Source organism: Pteropus vampyrus, unplaced genomic scaffold (genome assembly GCF_000151845.1).
Source record: "Pteropus vampyrus isolate Shadow unplaced genomic scaffold, Pvam_2.0 Scaffold135, whole genome shotgun sequence".
NCBI classification, from domain to species: domain Eukaryota; kingdom Metazoa; phylum Chordata; class Mammalia; order Chiroptera; family Pteropodidae; genus Pteropus; species Pteropus vampyrus.
The window spans coordinates 4,376,774-4,392,180 of record NW_011888916.1 but is presented as its reverse complement, the minus strand read 5'-3'; the positions used below and the strand labels follow the sequence as shown (position 1 = coordinate 4,392,180).

Genomic DNA, 15,407 nt, shown 5'->3' with positions numbered 1-15,407 from the left:
CACCTCCGCGCCCGCCCCGCGGGCTCACCGGCCCAACCGGGGCCCGCCCCCGGCGCCCACCATGTACGCCTTTGTGCGGTTCCTGGAGGACAACGTCTGCTACGCGCTGCCCGTGTCGTGCGTGCGCGACTTCAGTCCCCGTTCGCGGCTGGATTTTGACAACCAGAAGGTGTACGCCGTGTACCGGGGCCCAGAGGAGCTGGGCGCCGGGCCCGAGAGCCCCCCGCGCGCCCCCCGCGACTGGGGAGCGCTGCTGCTCCACAAGGCCCAGATCCTGGCGCTGGCAGGTGAGCGAGCGGGGGCCGGGGGGGACGGTGGGCCGGGGGGGACGGTGGGACCTGGGCTGGGGCCGGGACCCAGGGAGGGGGCCTGGCCCTGGGGCAGAGGGGGCCGGGGAAAGCCGCTGCTTGCGCCGGCCTCCTCCTCCCGCACCTTAGGTTTTTCTTTGGGGGACGGGGTGTCTCTAAAAGGCCAGACCAGTTAAAAATACCGGATGGTCCCCTTTGTCTTCCCCGCCTCCCCGACACTCCCGCGCTGTCAGTCTGTCTCCATCTCTCTTTCTGTGCCTGTCCTCCTCTTTCTGTTTGTCTGTTCTACCGGATCTTGGCTCTACTCTCCCTTTCTCTCCCTGCCTGTTTGCACTTTTCTCTCTCTCATCTTCTCTTTACCTCTCATCCAGTTCCTCTCCTCTGCTCCGTAGGTCTCTTAAGTTTCTACAGCTATCCGTCTCTCTCCCTTTAAGGCCCTTTTGATACCTCCTGGGAGTGAGGAGGCAAGGCAGATATTGTCAGACTCTTCTAGGTGGGAGTCCCTCTTCACAGAGGGAGGCTATGACATACTTGTCCCATCCAGGCCATCATTGGACGGGATGAGGAGGCCTTGATTACTGGGCATCACTCTCTCTGGCCCCTCCCTGGCCAAGTAGTGGCCCTCAACCACCCCCAGCCTCCACTTTGGAATCTCCCAGAAGGCTCTCTGAATGAAAGTTGAGGGCCAGAAAAGAGTTTCTAGGTCAGGATAAGACCAGACGTCCCATTCCTGCTTTTCCAGGGCCCTGAAAATTAAGCCAGGCAGATGGTCTCATTCCTATTTGACAGATGAGGAACCTGAGATTCAGCTGGTGATAGGAAAAGACCCTCTCCCCACCTTCAGCCTCTTATACCAAGTTCTTTCTGCCATCCTGAAGTACCTTTTCTTTTGTAAAGAGAAGGCAGTGGACCCTCTTTCCAGCTTATTGTAGGTGGCTTGGGTATAGACATAAGAGGAAAAGGGAAGTATCACTTCCATTTGGGGGAGCAGCCTTTTAGCTACTGCTGGTAAGGAGGGTGTACCTTAGAGTAGGCAGAGACCGTGAGCCATGCTGCCTTCCACTTGGAAGGGAAGACCAGGGGTTAGGAAATGAATGAAGATATTGCTAGTATTTTGTACTTTTGAGATCTCTTTTTTTTTTCCAACTTCACACTTAGAGTAACAGAGCAATCTAGCATATATTTAAAATAGGAAACTGGTGAGAAACAGAGAAGTGACTTGCCCAGGGTCCCATCACAAATTAGCAGTAGATTAGATCTCTGGCTCATTACTTGTTCCTTTCCAGCACCTCATGTTGCCTCTGGGAAGTAGGTTTCCAGGAGCTGAGTGAAAGAACTGGAAACTGATCAGCACCCGGGGCCCTTTTCGGCAGACTGTCCTCTCCACATCCTGGACAAGTCCTGGGGTACAGGGGCCAGAAAAGCAGAATGAGGAGAAGTATGTAGAAAAGGGAAATCTTTGTGGCTGATTAGGTTTTATTTTGTTTGTTTGCTTACTTTTAATTACACAAGGAAAAGGATTAGGAGTTAATTCCCCCAGAGTATAGACCTGAGGAAGTTGTAACTAGATTGTAACCTTAGCTTCCCTTTGGCTAGAAGAAAAGAAAGCATGCTTTTTTGATGATTGCATTATACTCCTAGATCTGGAAGGGTCTTAGGAGAGAGGAAATGATGTGGGTCAGAAGGAGTCAGTGGTGTGTATGTCTAGTGTGTAATGGCTGTTTTCCTCTAGAGATTGTCCATTCATCCATTTATTCATTCAACAAACACAAATACTGTGCTTGGCTCTTCAAGCACTGCTCAGAGTCTGCTTAGCAGATGACAGCCCCCAGTGACTGATTTTAAAAATCAGTGGAAATCCTCCTAAGTAAGACATGTGTAGTTGTTGGTCTGAGGACCATGAATCTTGAAATATAGATAATTCATCCTTTAAGCTGGAATGTTGATCAATCTCTGGGGTTATTTTAAAAAACAAGAACAACAACAGTGTAGGCAACATCTGGAAACTGGCAGAGTATATCCAGAGAAGAAGCGTGGACCAGTTTGAGCAAAACGAGTTGCAAAGCACTTTCCCCCACCTCTCCTGTTTTGCTGTTTTTGTTTTTTTGTTTTTTTTTCCTTGCGAGGAGAAAGAAAGGACCAACTTGAGATTAGCTAGACCACATTTTGAATTCCATTCAGCTGGTTAATTTTTAAATCGGAGCCGCTGCCCTGGCTGCAGACCTGACTGGAAGGGCCAGGGTGGGTTTGGGACTTCATTTATCCAGGGAGAACTCTTCTGTGTGTCCTGAAACCCCATCTGAGTCAAATGTGGTAGCTCTGAGAATTGGCTTGCAGTGACATCATCTTAAAGAGCTCATCTTCTGCCATCGCCTAGATGTAAATACCACTGTGTTGCGGCACCAAATGTGAGGATGTGAGCCCTCAAGAGGGGGCAGAGATGGCTTTATGTTTGTGAATTTGCCATGAGTAATTAATCCCTGTCTGGCACCAATAGCATGGTGTCAGTGGCAGTTTCAGGGCCACGTTATGGCTTTTGGTGAGAAGCGTGTTACTTTACTGAGTATTTGCCGAGGCCAACCCAAAATCACCTTCAGGTGGACCTCTCCTCATACTCAAGAAAGGTCAAAGCCAACTGCCCTGGGGCTTCTCATTTTTCTAGCCCATGGTAGTTTAAACTTTAGTTTTAGTGTGTGTCAGACCCTGGGGTATAGCCCTTTTCTCGCCAAATTGTGATTTCACTTCAAGGAAAACAGACACATCTTTATTCACAGTCTTGCTGTGTGCCTGTGCATTATCTGTCAATTCTCCCTGTGACCCCATTAGTAGAGATTGCCGTTGTTATTATTTCCATTTTATAGATGAGAACGTTGAAGCTCAGAGACTTGTTTGCGCACAGCTAGTAAATGGCAAAGCCAGGCTTGGAACCCAGGTCTTACCATGCCAGGCCCCGACTTGGCAACCTCCTTTGTAGAGTAGCTGATGTTTCTATCAGCTACATAACGTGTTTGAAAAGAGTGAAAGGAAATGGAAGAACTGTCCACGAAGCTTGCAGTTCAAGGCAAGTTTCGAGCCAGAGAACAGTTTTAGTCTCTGAGTTTTCAAGCCGGTTCTGCTCTTTCTCTTCCTCTCTCACAAGCCTCCCCGTCACAGCGCACACCCCTTGCCCTGCCCCCGTCAGTTGTCATTTCCCTGAGGAGATCTCAAGGGAGCTCCCATCCGCCATGGAGAGTCCACGTAACTCAGGACTTGGCCTGCCTTCGGACTGTGGTCTTCCTTTCCTCGCATTTATTTGCCAAACAGATTGTGAAAGTGCGAGCTGCCCATTAGGAGAGCTCACCATTATCTAACTGCAATCTAGCCTGCTCCTGGGGCTCACAGTATTGAATTTTGTGTTTTTTACTGGGTCATAACTGGTATCTCCAGGCTCAGAGTCTTAAAATTCTGTGCTGTTCTATCCGGGCACCTAGATATTATTATTATTTAGGTGTGTTGAATTCCCTTTGTTCCCTTACTCCTTCCTATATGCCAGGCCCAGGGCTGTAATACGCGAACACACCAATGCACCAGCACGTCCGAGGTACTGGGATTGAAACGACAGTACGACCCAGGGAAGACGAGCTAACTCTCCAGACCCTTTTGTGGAGGGTTTCTGTCTGGGGCAGAGTGATGAAGAAGAATTGGCATCATCTTCAGGGAGGATGTAGTCTGAGGGCCCAGCGTAAGTGCTAAATAGAGGGAGAAGCCAGCACTGGGGGAGCACAGTGAAGGGACCATTTCTAGGTGGGCTTTGCAGTGTATCTTTTAAGTCTTTCCTTTCCAGCTCCGCTACCACTGCTTGCATTCAGGCCAGCACCAGCTTTTACTCTTCTAAACCAGTTGGTCACCCTGTTTCCAGTCTGTCTTCCAAATTGCTGTCAGAATAATCTTCTAAAGCACAGTCTTAGTCAATTCACTGCTCTCCTTAGAACCTTCTGCAGCTCCCTGTTGCGTACTGAGTAAAACTTCAGCTTCTTAGCCCAACCTCCACAGCGGCCCCAGCCCCGCCTCACTTCCCCAGTTCTTCCCACTCTTTCAGCTTCCCCTAGATCTTCGGTAGGTAATGCCATCTTGAGAACACACCCTCAGGCTCTCCTTTGAGCCAGCCGGGATGGATTAATCATTGTCTGACATGGGTTCTCTGCCCACGGAGCTCACTTTCCAGTGGGGAAGGCAGATGTGTGACATGTTGTGGTCCAGCGAGCTGAGGGCTGTGGTAGAAGAGTGGACAAAATACATGCCTCGGGCATTTCCTAGTCTACCCTCCGTCCCCCAAGGAAGACTGTCCCTCCTCAGAGCTCTCCTTTTACTTTGCTTGTTCCTTACTTATGGATCTTAGCATTTCATGTCCTGTTTTGATTAGTCGCGAATGTACCTGTCTCCCTACCAGACAGTGAATCTCCCTACCAGACAGTGAAGTCTTCTAGGACGAGGCCTGCCTTCCTCGTCTCTGTATCCGTGGTGCCTGGCACGCAGTCCACACCGGTTAGCCCATGTCGAACTCAGGAACTTTGGGAAGACAGGTGCATATTTTAGGATTGGGAAGAGAAATTGGGGAGCGGGGCAGGAACCTCTTTAGCAGTAACATAAACATGCGGTGGGATTTTAAGGTATCATTCAACTTTGTTCATCTGGAAAAAGTCAGCATTCTTTATCACTCCCTCGACTAGATGAAACCCCACACTTGGGAGGAATAGCTTCCAAAGCCACGTTCTTCTCGCTTTGGTAATTCTAGCTCATTCAGGGCTCAGGTCCCAGCTTGTCATTGTTGGTCCAAATAGATCACTTGCTCCAGAAATGCTTTGGAATGTCTACAAAGTTAGAGGCGAAGCAGGGGACTAGCCAATTTCATATGCAAAGATTGTTGCATGTCATCAGTGGGAGACTGCCAACGAAAGGATTTATTTTTTTTAAAGCGAGTAAAAACTTTTAATTTAGGTTTTGACATGTTCTACTGATATATGTTGGAGCGAAGATTGGAACTTGCCTGCTGTCATCTGTTGCAGATTCTACTAAAATGTTAACCGTTGAAGGTTCAGTCTGGTATGATTTGTCTTGTTCAAAAACCACATATTTGTTATAACTAAATGGTATGTGTAACCGAGTACCTCAGAGCTCTGGTTCACAGGATGAAAGGAAAAAATGCCCCAGGCAGGCTTAGGTCTTGCCCTTTTTTGTGATGTTTTGTTATTCAAGAACATACTAGTTTTTATTTTTAAAAACACACCAAAAATGTGGAATTCAAATTTAGATCTTTCACTCCAAAATTAATTCCCTTTCCACTATGCCTACCTGTTTTGTCTTTTAAACTCCTTGGAGAGAAGATGTGTGTGCTTTTTACTTTAAAATGATTACCAGAAAGGCATGCTTACCCTGAAGAAGTTTTCTCTGGTTCATTTAAGTTCTGCAGATACTGCCTTATCCTAGGGAAATGCAGGAGGAAGAATAGGCATTGTTTTTTTACCTTAAAGGACTGATTTACTAAATATTCATTAAGCACTCACCAGGTTCCTAGCACTCACCAGTGCTAGGAATGTCTACATACTCTATAGCCTTATCGAGACGGGGCTCCTTGTTACCCAGGAGAAAGGAGCTACTCAAACAATTGTTTAGTAGGTGCAGTAGGTGCCAGGCAATGGGCAAAGCCTTCCCACATGCACAAGGATTGTGGAGAAGTGCGAGTCAGCTCAGTCAAAAAGGACGATGCCCAAATCAAGGTGGCGATGGTCATGATGGATCTGAGATGTCTTAAGGAAGGTGAACCCGTGGGACTTAGGAGCCAACAGGTTGTGACGTGTGTACTGATGATGTGGTGGTCTGGGCTCTCACCCTCTAGCTCTAGAGGAGTAGTTGCTTAGAGGGGGAGGTGATGAGTCTAGATGGAAACGTGTTGAATCTTAGGGGCCTACAGGACATCTGGACAGATACTCCAGGAGAGTACTTAGGCACGTGGCCCGGGTTTAAGGAGAGCACTGTGAAACTGAGCCAAAGGTCTCAATGTGGAAGTCATTATCCAGGGGAGGGGTGAGGTCACAGTGGGAGAGGGTGCAGAGTGGAAGAAGCATGCAGGGGAGAATTCTTCAGAACACCACCTTTAAAGAGCTCAGCAAAGTAATAGAGCTCCCAGAAAGGTGACTGGGAAGGAGTGAAATCAGGAGATAACCAAGAGAGATGGGTGCCCTGGAAATCAAATGAGGAGGGAGGCCTTTGGGTCTCAAATCTAGGCTTGCTTTTGTTTCCTTTAACTACACAACAACTACTCTTTCTTCTGAGCTCACTGACAAGACATAGGATAGGACAGGACAGTTAAATATACAAGCAGGAGAGGAAAAGGTTTGCATGGGATGATGTTTTAGTAGTTTTCAATGTCTGGGTTTTGCCCCGGCAGAGAAAAGATCAGACCTGCTCTTTGGGGTCCAGAAAGCAGAGTTAGGCTCAGAGAATGGAGTTGATAGAGCTCGGCGGGAGCAATGTAATAATAGCAGAGAGGAGATGAGCAGTGGAAAGGGAGTCCAGCTTGGTGATGAGCTCCCTGTCGCCAGAGGTGGCAAGCAGGTCAGGGGTATTCTCAAATAGAGTCCTGCCCTGTGAGAGAATGTGGTTATACAACCTCTGTGTCACTTCCTTAAGTATCAAGGAGGAAGTGTTAGATAGGCTTTGAAGTCAGGCAGTCTGGGTTCAAACTGTGACTTTGCTACTTACAAGATGTGTGACCTTAGAGAAATTACTTCACTTCTCTGAGTTTCAGGTGCTCATCTGTAATGTGGAGATAGTAATCACCTTGCCAGCCATGATATTTAGCAAGGTACTATGGAAAAGTGTCCAGCACTTAGTAGGTACTCATTAAACAAAGGCAGCTTTTAAGGACTGCAGTGGCTAAGAGTTGCTGAGAGAACGGCTTTCTCAGTTGTGGGTACCACCCTTTGTGGAAAAGAGTGACCTGGAAGAACAAGCACACAGGTAAGGAGCAGACAAGTTTAAAATTTAACTTTTGTGTTTTCATGACAGGCTTACCATCCGCCCTCCCCCATGGTTTGCCCCTCTGTGACTTTATGCTGGTGCCACTTAGTACCCTGGAACTAGGCTGGTGAAGCCTATGAGGGCAGCTAGACAGTGAGTTAGCAGGCGGAGGTTCCTAGTTTCGTCTGTGCCCTGTGTGAAGGCCGGTGAGGCAGTGGGGTGAGAGCGAGGCCACCCGCTGAAACCTGGTTAGCGTTTCCTTCTTCCTCACACTGGATGGCCTCGGCAGGACATTTCTTCTTCCTGTGTGCCCACCTGGGGGGATTAGGTCATTTGCTCTTACCTGCACTACATAGCAGAGAAAGAGACCTGGAAGTCCCTGTGGCTGGCCAGCAGCAGGGGACCTGTTGAGGTTCTAGTATAGTCCTTAGGTTTTACAGAAAAGAAAATGGAGAGGATGTGATTGGGCACCTAGTGTGTTAGTCACAGAGCCAGGCCTCGAACTAGTTTTCCTGATTTCTTTCTGCCGTACCACAGCGGGGCTTTCTTTTTTGTTGTCTTGGCTGGATGCAGTCCTTGAAACTCGAGAATTTTGTATGCCCTGAATTTTGTAAAAACAAAACACCGTAGGCCAGAGAATGCAATGTGCGTGTCTTCTTTGTGTCTTGTCTGTTTTTAATGCAAACATAAGACTTTACAGGATTTTTGAACAGATGAAAACTTTAAACTTGCATATAGATATTTTTAAAACAAGACCAAACCTTTGTAAAACATTTTATGTTTAGCCTTTCAGAATTTCATCGTAGCTAACAAACCCACACCAAATTAAACTCTCTGACAGATTCTTTTAATTATCTAGCATGATTATATGTAAAACGGAGTCAAGACAGCACCTCTTTCTTTTTAACTGTATACTGCGAATTCTTCAGGGCTGTCTTCACTTGCGAAGACAGACTTGCACTGGATTTCTTATTCAACTGCCTGTTTTCTAAAACACTGCGTGCTTATTACCATGCCTTCATCCCCCACCCCCACCCCCAGTTTAATGGGATGTTTGTCTCTTTCAAGTTAATAGCAAATACCAAGTTCTTCTATATTTTTGAAGAGCAGCTTTTACCATATTTTATAGCTTTAAATAGGGACTTCATCTGAGGATTATTTAGAGCTTGGTGGCCTTGATCAGCTTGTAGTTCAGGAGTTTGGCATCAAGTCATATTTGTATAGTGCTTAGTTCGATTTGGGAATTTATCGCAGCATTCTCCTAGAATATAGGCAAGACCTTAGAAGAAAGGCGGGCACTTCAGAAGTTGTGTTGATTCACCGGCCGTTGTATATGTGCCTTTTACTTGAGTTGAGGAAGTTATGGCAACTCGGTAATTTTTCTCTTGTTCCTATAAGATAATCAGATGACAAGAATGTTACGCAGACATGATTTGAAATTCTGGCTCTGCTAATTAATGGCTTTATGTCTTAGACAAGCCACCTCACCTCTCTGAGCCTCAATTTTTGCTTCAATAGAATTATTATGGGGATTAAGTATAGCGATATTAGTATTGAATGTGGCACAGGACCTGGCACATAATAGGTGCTTGCTTAATATTTGTCGAATGGATCAATGCTATTAGCTGACTTCATAGTAGCTGGAAAGGAGGAGAAGATAGTTGATGTCCAAATCCTTAATGGTTTTCTTTGCCCTGGAAACAAAAGAATTAGGAAATCAGAACCAGTGAAGGTTATCTCTACTGGTCCGTGGCCTGTTAGGAACTGGGCCGCACAGCAGGAGGTGAGCGGTAGGCAAGCAAGGGAAGCTTCATCAGTGTTTGCAGCCGCTCCCCATCACCGCCTCAGCTCCACCTCAGATCATCAGGCATGAGATTCTCATAGGAGCGCCAGTCCCTGGTGCCGGAAAGGTTGGGGACCGCGGGACTAGAGATTTCTTCATCCTTCTGAGTCAGCTGCTAGTTTCTTCCGTGGTTTCCTGGAATTCGAAACCAGAAGTGTACTCCAAAGCCACATTAAAATGCTCCTTGAAGTTACTTGCTGTCTTAGATGAGACATACCACTGTTCACCTTCATTAATATGACCGGTTAAGAGTTACAGCTTCTTGTCACCCTGTGTTTAGTCTCCTCTTCACACTTCATCCATCTTGCTTGCCACTACCACATTAATCTTCCTAAAACATCTCTTTCATCATGTCTCAGTCTGTGTCGGATACCCACAGTGGCTCTCTTTACATGGGATGAAAGCCAAGCACATAACCCACAAGGGCATCCTAACAGCGGCCATTTATTGGACACCTATGACAAGAAAGGCACTGTGCTTGGTGCTTTATGCGCACTGTCTTTTGGAAAACAGTTTATTATCCCTGCTTTACAGGCAGAGAAACTGAGACTCTGACAGGTTAAGTAGCTTGCCCATGTGCCACGGTTAGTATGTAGCAGAGCCAAACCAGGACCATCTGACTCAAAGGACTGGGCCTCCCTCTCCCATTCATTTATTCCACCTTTTATGATGACACTGAATGAGCAATAATCTCCTGTGGTGTAGATATGGATGCGAGGCGTCACCTTCAATTCAGGATTAGAGTTAGGAAGGCCCAGAGGCCAGGGATTTGTCCTCTGAGAGCCAGCGTCCCTCAAGAAGTCAAATTTTGCGTTCTGGCTGGAGTTCTTGGTACATATTAGTTGTCAGAGTCCAAAAGACAAGGACTACTTAGCATAGTGCTCAACCCAGAGCAGGGGCTCAGTAAGTGTATACTGGCTACAAAAAAGGATGAGTAGAGGCCCCATGTCTCCTTAATCCGGGAAGCGTGTGTCAAGGAAGAAACTGCTGAGCGTTAGGATGGAGCCAGGCGGCAGGTAGCTCTCAGAGGAGCCTTAGGATTCCCTTGGCCAGGCATCAAGGCAGCCAGGATCCAGGTTAGGAGGCTTGAGATTAGAGGTGCTGTCTGCTTATAGTCCCTTCTGGAACATACTCCTGTCACTTCAGACTTTCCCGTAGCGCTCAGCCTGCCTTTTCAGAGAACCCATTCAAGCTCTGAGGACTAGCTGCAATCTGTTTCTGTTGTGCCTGGAGGTAGTTCCTGCTTTCTGGGGGCTTGCTGAGGACGGACAGGTCTGGTAGGAGAACAGGAGTAAAGTGGTCTTCTGCTTGGAACTTCAAGCTGGGGAATTTGTGTGTCCTTATCTCTTGCCTTCGTTCACTCATTCAGCATTTGCTCTGGCTCTGCCATGTTTCAGGGATGTGTTTAGAGAGAATAAAGCTGGGACTTGGGAGGCAGAGAGACCTAGATCAAATCCTGGCTCTGCACCTTTCTTTCTGGGTAGCCAGAAGGCCTTCTTTGAGTCTCATTTCTCCTTTTGTGGAAAAAACCGTGGCCTATAATACTTAATTGCAGGGTTGATGTGAGGTGTAATAACTATGTGAAGACCCTTATGGTGGTATCTGCTAGATAGTAGACATTGCACTGGTGGTAGCCTATTTTTTAATTGAAGTGTAATTCGCATACCATAAAATTCACCATTTTAAAGAATGTACAGTTCAGTGGTTCTTAGTATATTCACAGTGTTCTGCAACCATCTTCACTGTTTCATCCAGAACTGCCACCTGTTTTCCACAGTGGCTGCCGCATTTTACAGTCCCGCCAGGAATGTAACAAGAGCTCCGCTTTCCCCACGTCCTCCCACCGCTTGTCATTTTTCTTTTCTTTTTTTGATTATAGCCATCCTAGTGAGTGTGAAAGTGGTATCTCATTTCACTTTTGATTTGCATTTCCCTAATGATTTTGAATATCTTTTCATATGGTTATTGGTGCAAGCTCCTTTTTTTGTTATTCTTCCATTAAACATTTTTGTCTCATGAGTTCTTCCTGTAGGGCCAAGCCTATAACATGGGCCCAGCCCTGAGGTTACTCATAATCCAGTGAGGAAGGTAGATCTCAAAGCAGATGATTTCAACTTGGTAAGAAAATAGGCTGCAGAGAAGGTATGTATTGTAAGTCCTCCCTTAATGTCCTTGATAGGTTCTTGGAACTGCGGTGAACCAGTGTATATAACGAAACCCATTTTTAACCGTAGTCTAATTGATATAGACTGAGAGTTAGGTTCCTGTGGCATCTCATCAACATTATAATGAAACAACGTTGAATGAAATGACAGTATTCAAGGACCTGCTGTACAGTGTGTAATGGGGCCTTTGAGAAGGAGATGAGTGCAGGCCGAGTGGAGTTTGTCAAGCAGACAAGGAAAGAGGCGTTCCAGTTAGAAGAGCAGGGAGCTTTGGGTGTAGCTGGTAGAGTGGGGCCTCCTGTCATCAGGTGCGGGGAGTGGAGCATTCCTTAGTGTCACCTTTCCCAAACCAGGTGGCTGAGCAGGTCTCTCCCTCAAGAAGCAAGCCTGCAGCAGGCTCTGAGCCAGCAGCCGGCTCTTCTGAGCTTTGTCATCCACCATGTGTTTGTCTGCACAGGACTCTCTTTTTTTCAAGGCTCATTTACTCAGCTGATTTGATCCCCACTTGAGGAAGATGTTATATCTCCACTTCTACAGAAAAAAGGAAATGACACACTCATTGACATAGCAGCTTACCTGACTTCTCACTCCTACTAAGTGGCAGAACTGGACTTGGAATCCAGGTTCCCTAACTCCTAATGTCTTTATGCCTGCAGACTGCACCTCAGCTCTTCTTACTTTGATGTTCAAGGCCATTTATTCTCTAAGCTCCAACCTCCTCAGCTTCCTTCCTCACCTCTCTCTCTCTTGCTTGTTACTGAACTGAATGATCTTTTGTAACCATTCCAGTCAAAATACCTCCCCAAACCTTTGGCTTCCATTCTTTACCTCTCTTGTGTGGTCCAGATTCTCCCTGTCCTTAAATGGCTATTTTATGAGCACTGACTGCCAAGTGTCATTCACTCTGCTCAAGTTATTAACATGCAGAATTGATCATCTTCACAGCATCTTGGCATTGTGAGTAGGAATTATTTACTTCAAGTCACAGATGAGGAAACAGCCTCAGAGAAATAATGTCACTTACTCATGATCACCCGACAAATGCCACCTCCTATCAAAAGCCTGTCATGGTTGCAATGAGGGAAGTGATCTGCTTTGCCCCTAAAATCCTATAGCAGTTACTTCCCCCTTATTCAAATTCAGTATTTGAGATCTTGGGTTATCTTTTTCATGCATTTTTATCTTATGTCCCCAACTGGATGCTTATTCTCTCATGCCTCCAGGGCCCAGGCTGGTTCCTGCAAGTGTAAATTTCCAGTAAATGTTAAGCTGAGGCATAGGAGGAAAAGCTCTGGACCCTAGTTATGTGGTATTTCTCATACTATTCAGGTTATGACACTGACTCTTGTGACTTTGCACAACACTGAGCTCTCCGTGGGAATCTTGTCCTGCTCCTTCTGTATCCCTGGGCCTGATTGTTGCATGGATGGATGCATGGACTTTACCATTTGGAACCTCATTTTCCTCATCTGCATTTTGAAAGGGTTAAATGAGATGATCTGATGATCATTCTCAGTTTAATATTACCTAGTTTTGTGAGTCTGAATAATTGCTTCTCTACACATCAACATGACCCTGAGCTCTACAGAGTTTCAGCTCAGGGAGGTAGAACATAGCTTGCCATTTCCAATTTGGTGGCCAAATCTCAAAATTTGCCCTTGAACTTGTTAAATTGAAGATTAGCCTGGGAGCTTTGCCCCAACACATTCAGAAGTCCTAACACCACCCTCTCAGCCCTATATCTCTGTTTCTCTTTCCCTCTGTCTCTCCCCCACCCTCGCCATTTCTCTCTCCCCCATCCTCTCCCTCCCTTCTTCCTCCCCTCTCCCTTTTTCTCTCTTTCTCTCTTTTTTTTTCACATGGGAAAACACCCACCCCTCCCATTTCAGGATAACTTCATTTGGAGTACTTTCTTTAGGTTTTATATTTTAGCAGCTTCTTGGCTTAGAAAGAATCAACAATGATTTGTCGGAAGCCGTTACTCCTTCAGAGACCACATCCCTACTGTCGTTCATGCCTAACCCATTGAATGTATTTTATAGACACTAAGATAACAAGAACAGGCCTTGCTTATGAAATTGGAACCTGAGCTCCTCCAGGTAGTGGGAAAAGCTGTTTTCATCTTCGATCAGGAGGCAGTTATTAACAAAGACCACCTCTTTTTTTTCCCCCTGGCAGTTCTTTTACACTCTATACCTTGCTTAAGTCATTCCTTTTGTTTTTTAAATTATATCTTTATTCACCTTACGGTTATGAAATAAAATGATTAGCATGTTAATACCAATTTTAGCATCCCATTCATCGAGTGCCTGGTGTGCACTCAATGTGCAGTGAGTTGTGTCAATTATTGCTGTCCTCCTCAGAACTAGCGCTACACAGGACACACCTGAGTTCAGTGAGACTAAGCTTTTGCCCCTCCCTCCTCACTTGGTCACAGAAGAGCTGAGGTTCACACTGAGGTCTTGCTGATACAGGAGTCCCGCCTCTGGCCAGCTGAGGTTCCATTCCTAAAACCATTTGAAAAGATTTGGCATTTGAATGCATTCTGTAATAGTTATCTGCTTATAAGATTCCTTCTCAGCTTTACTAACAAGTTTTGAGGAGAGAAGCCTGGTCTGGGGGAAGTGTAAGAACGTGTTTAACACAATCACATATGCATGCACACACATACACTCACACATAAAGACCCTCAAAGACTGGATTTAACCAGCTACCTCACCATGCGCCACATCCAGCATTGGGCAACATGCTAGAAACAGCATTTAGGACATAGCAGGGGGAACCTTTGAGGAGTCTAAGAAACAGGAATTCCCAGAGTCTCAGTTCCATCCCAGAAAACAAGACCTGATATATTTACTACAAGGGGCATTCCAGAGCAAGTTCAAATACTACTTCTGGGACACTCCTGTTTAAATTTTTACTTTGACATCCACTGTGAGAGACAGATCTTGGAAATAAAGTTTGAAATCTGGGCAGGAAAAAATAATTATCTTCTAGTTGATCTGAAGTTGAGCTCTAAGAATGAGAAAGCGGTGGGAAAATATCCCCCTGTAGTGGTACAGCACTTTACAGTTTGTAGCACACTTTAGTATGTGTTGTGACTCCATGGAAGCACCGTTTCTCTCTCTGGTCCCTCCTCAAGCTCACACCTCTGGCAAACCCCTTCTATCCTCTGGGTTCGAGTTCCCTCATCTGTACAATGAGAGAGTGGACCAGTCAGTCGCTGAGGCCCCTCAAACTCTGCCATTTTGTGATCTGATATCAGTACAAACGCAGTAAATGTTACTTGTTACTCGTCCCGTATCTGTCAGCCCTCAGGCTCTCCTGTATCTGGGCTGTGGGGGAATCCCTGTCTTTCCAGCTCAGGCTTTACCTCCTTGAGCTATCATCCTTTTCATGCCTCTTGGTACCTGAGCTAACAGAGACCCACCAGCTTTTTCTAGGAAGTCACTTGGCTTAAAAAGATCTCATTTGTTGAGAGATTAGTGTGCTAGTTCAGTTTAGACTAGGTAACAATCTAAGGGCCATTCCATTTCCCAGATTCTGTAATTCCACAAAAGGCCACCCTTTAAAAATGTACTTAGAGAAAGCCCTGAGCAAATTCACTGGCCACTATTTCAGCGCTTTGTGTGGCAGTTCTTTTGGTCAGTACTCTTGATCCAAGAGTTTGATCTGCGCTGCTGCCTTTAGGGTCCCTGCGTATAGGAGGGAATAGTCCTTGGGTTTATTTGCTTTTCCTTTTTAACTGGTCTGGCCTCAGTCATTCTCTAGCATTTGAGGTTATGGGCATTTTTTAGCATTTTGACTCAATGAACCTTGTTTTCTTGATGTGCATTTTAGAAGACAAATCTGACCTTGAAAACAGTGTGATGCAGAAGAAAATAAAAATCCCCAAACTTTCTCTCAATCATGTAGAAGAAGATGGGGAGATTAAGGATTATGGGGAAGAAGATTTACAGCTTAGACACATCAAGGTAACAAAATCTTTCCTTTTTTGCAAGTATGTGGGAGCATTTTCAGATTTTTGATAGCATAAGAATTCCAGTTTGGCCTCCTCTCACCGTATAAATGTCCACTGGTGTCACAGGCCAC

At 45.9% G+C, this 15,407-nt stretch overlaps 2 protein-coding genes across 6 annotated transcripts in view; both read left to right on the top strand.

The window, feature by feature from the left end:
• Nucleotides 1-15,407, top strand: part of AGBL4 (ATP/GTP binding protein like 4) — a 1,052,851-nt gene that overhangs the window by 818,059 nt on the left and 219,385 nt on the right. The gene's annotated exons all lie outside the window — the stretch shown is intronic.
• BEND5 (BEN domain containing 5) overlaps nucleotides 1-15,407 on the top strand; it is a 50,286-nt gene continuing 34,879 nt past the window's right edge. The window contains exons 1-2 of one of the 4 annotated variants that reach the window (XM_011367667.2): nucleotides 1-287; nucleotides 15,156-15,289. Coding sequence is in view for 1 of the 4 variants with exons in the window: in XM_011367666.2 (XP_011365968.1) it covers nucleotides 62-287; nucleotides 15,156-15,289 (360 nt within the window). In the remaining 3 variants the exon portion in view is untranslated. The remainder of the gene's footprint in view (nucleotides 288-15,155; nucleotides 15,290-15,407) is intronic. The other 3 variants (XM_011367666.2, XM_011367668.2, XM_023535059.1) reach the window with 3 other exon arrangements.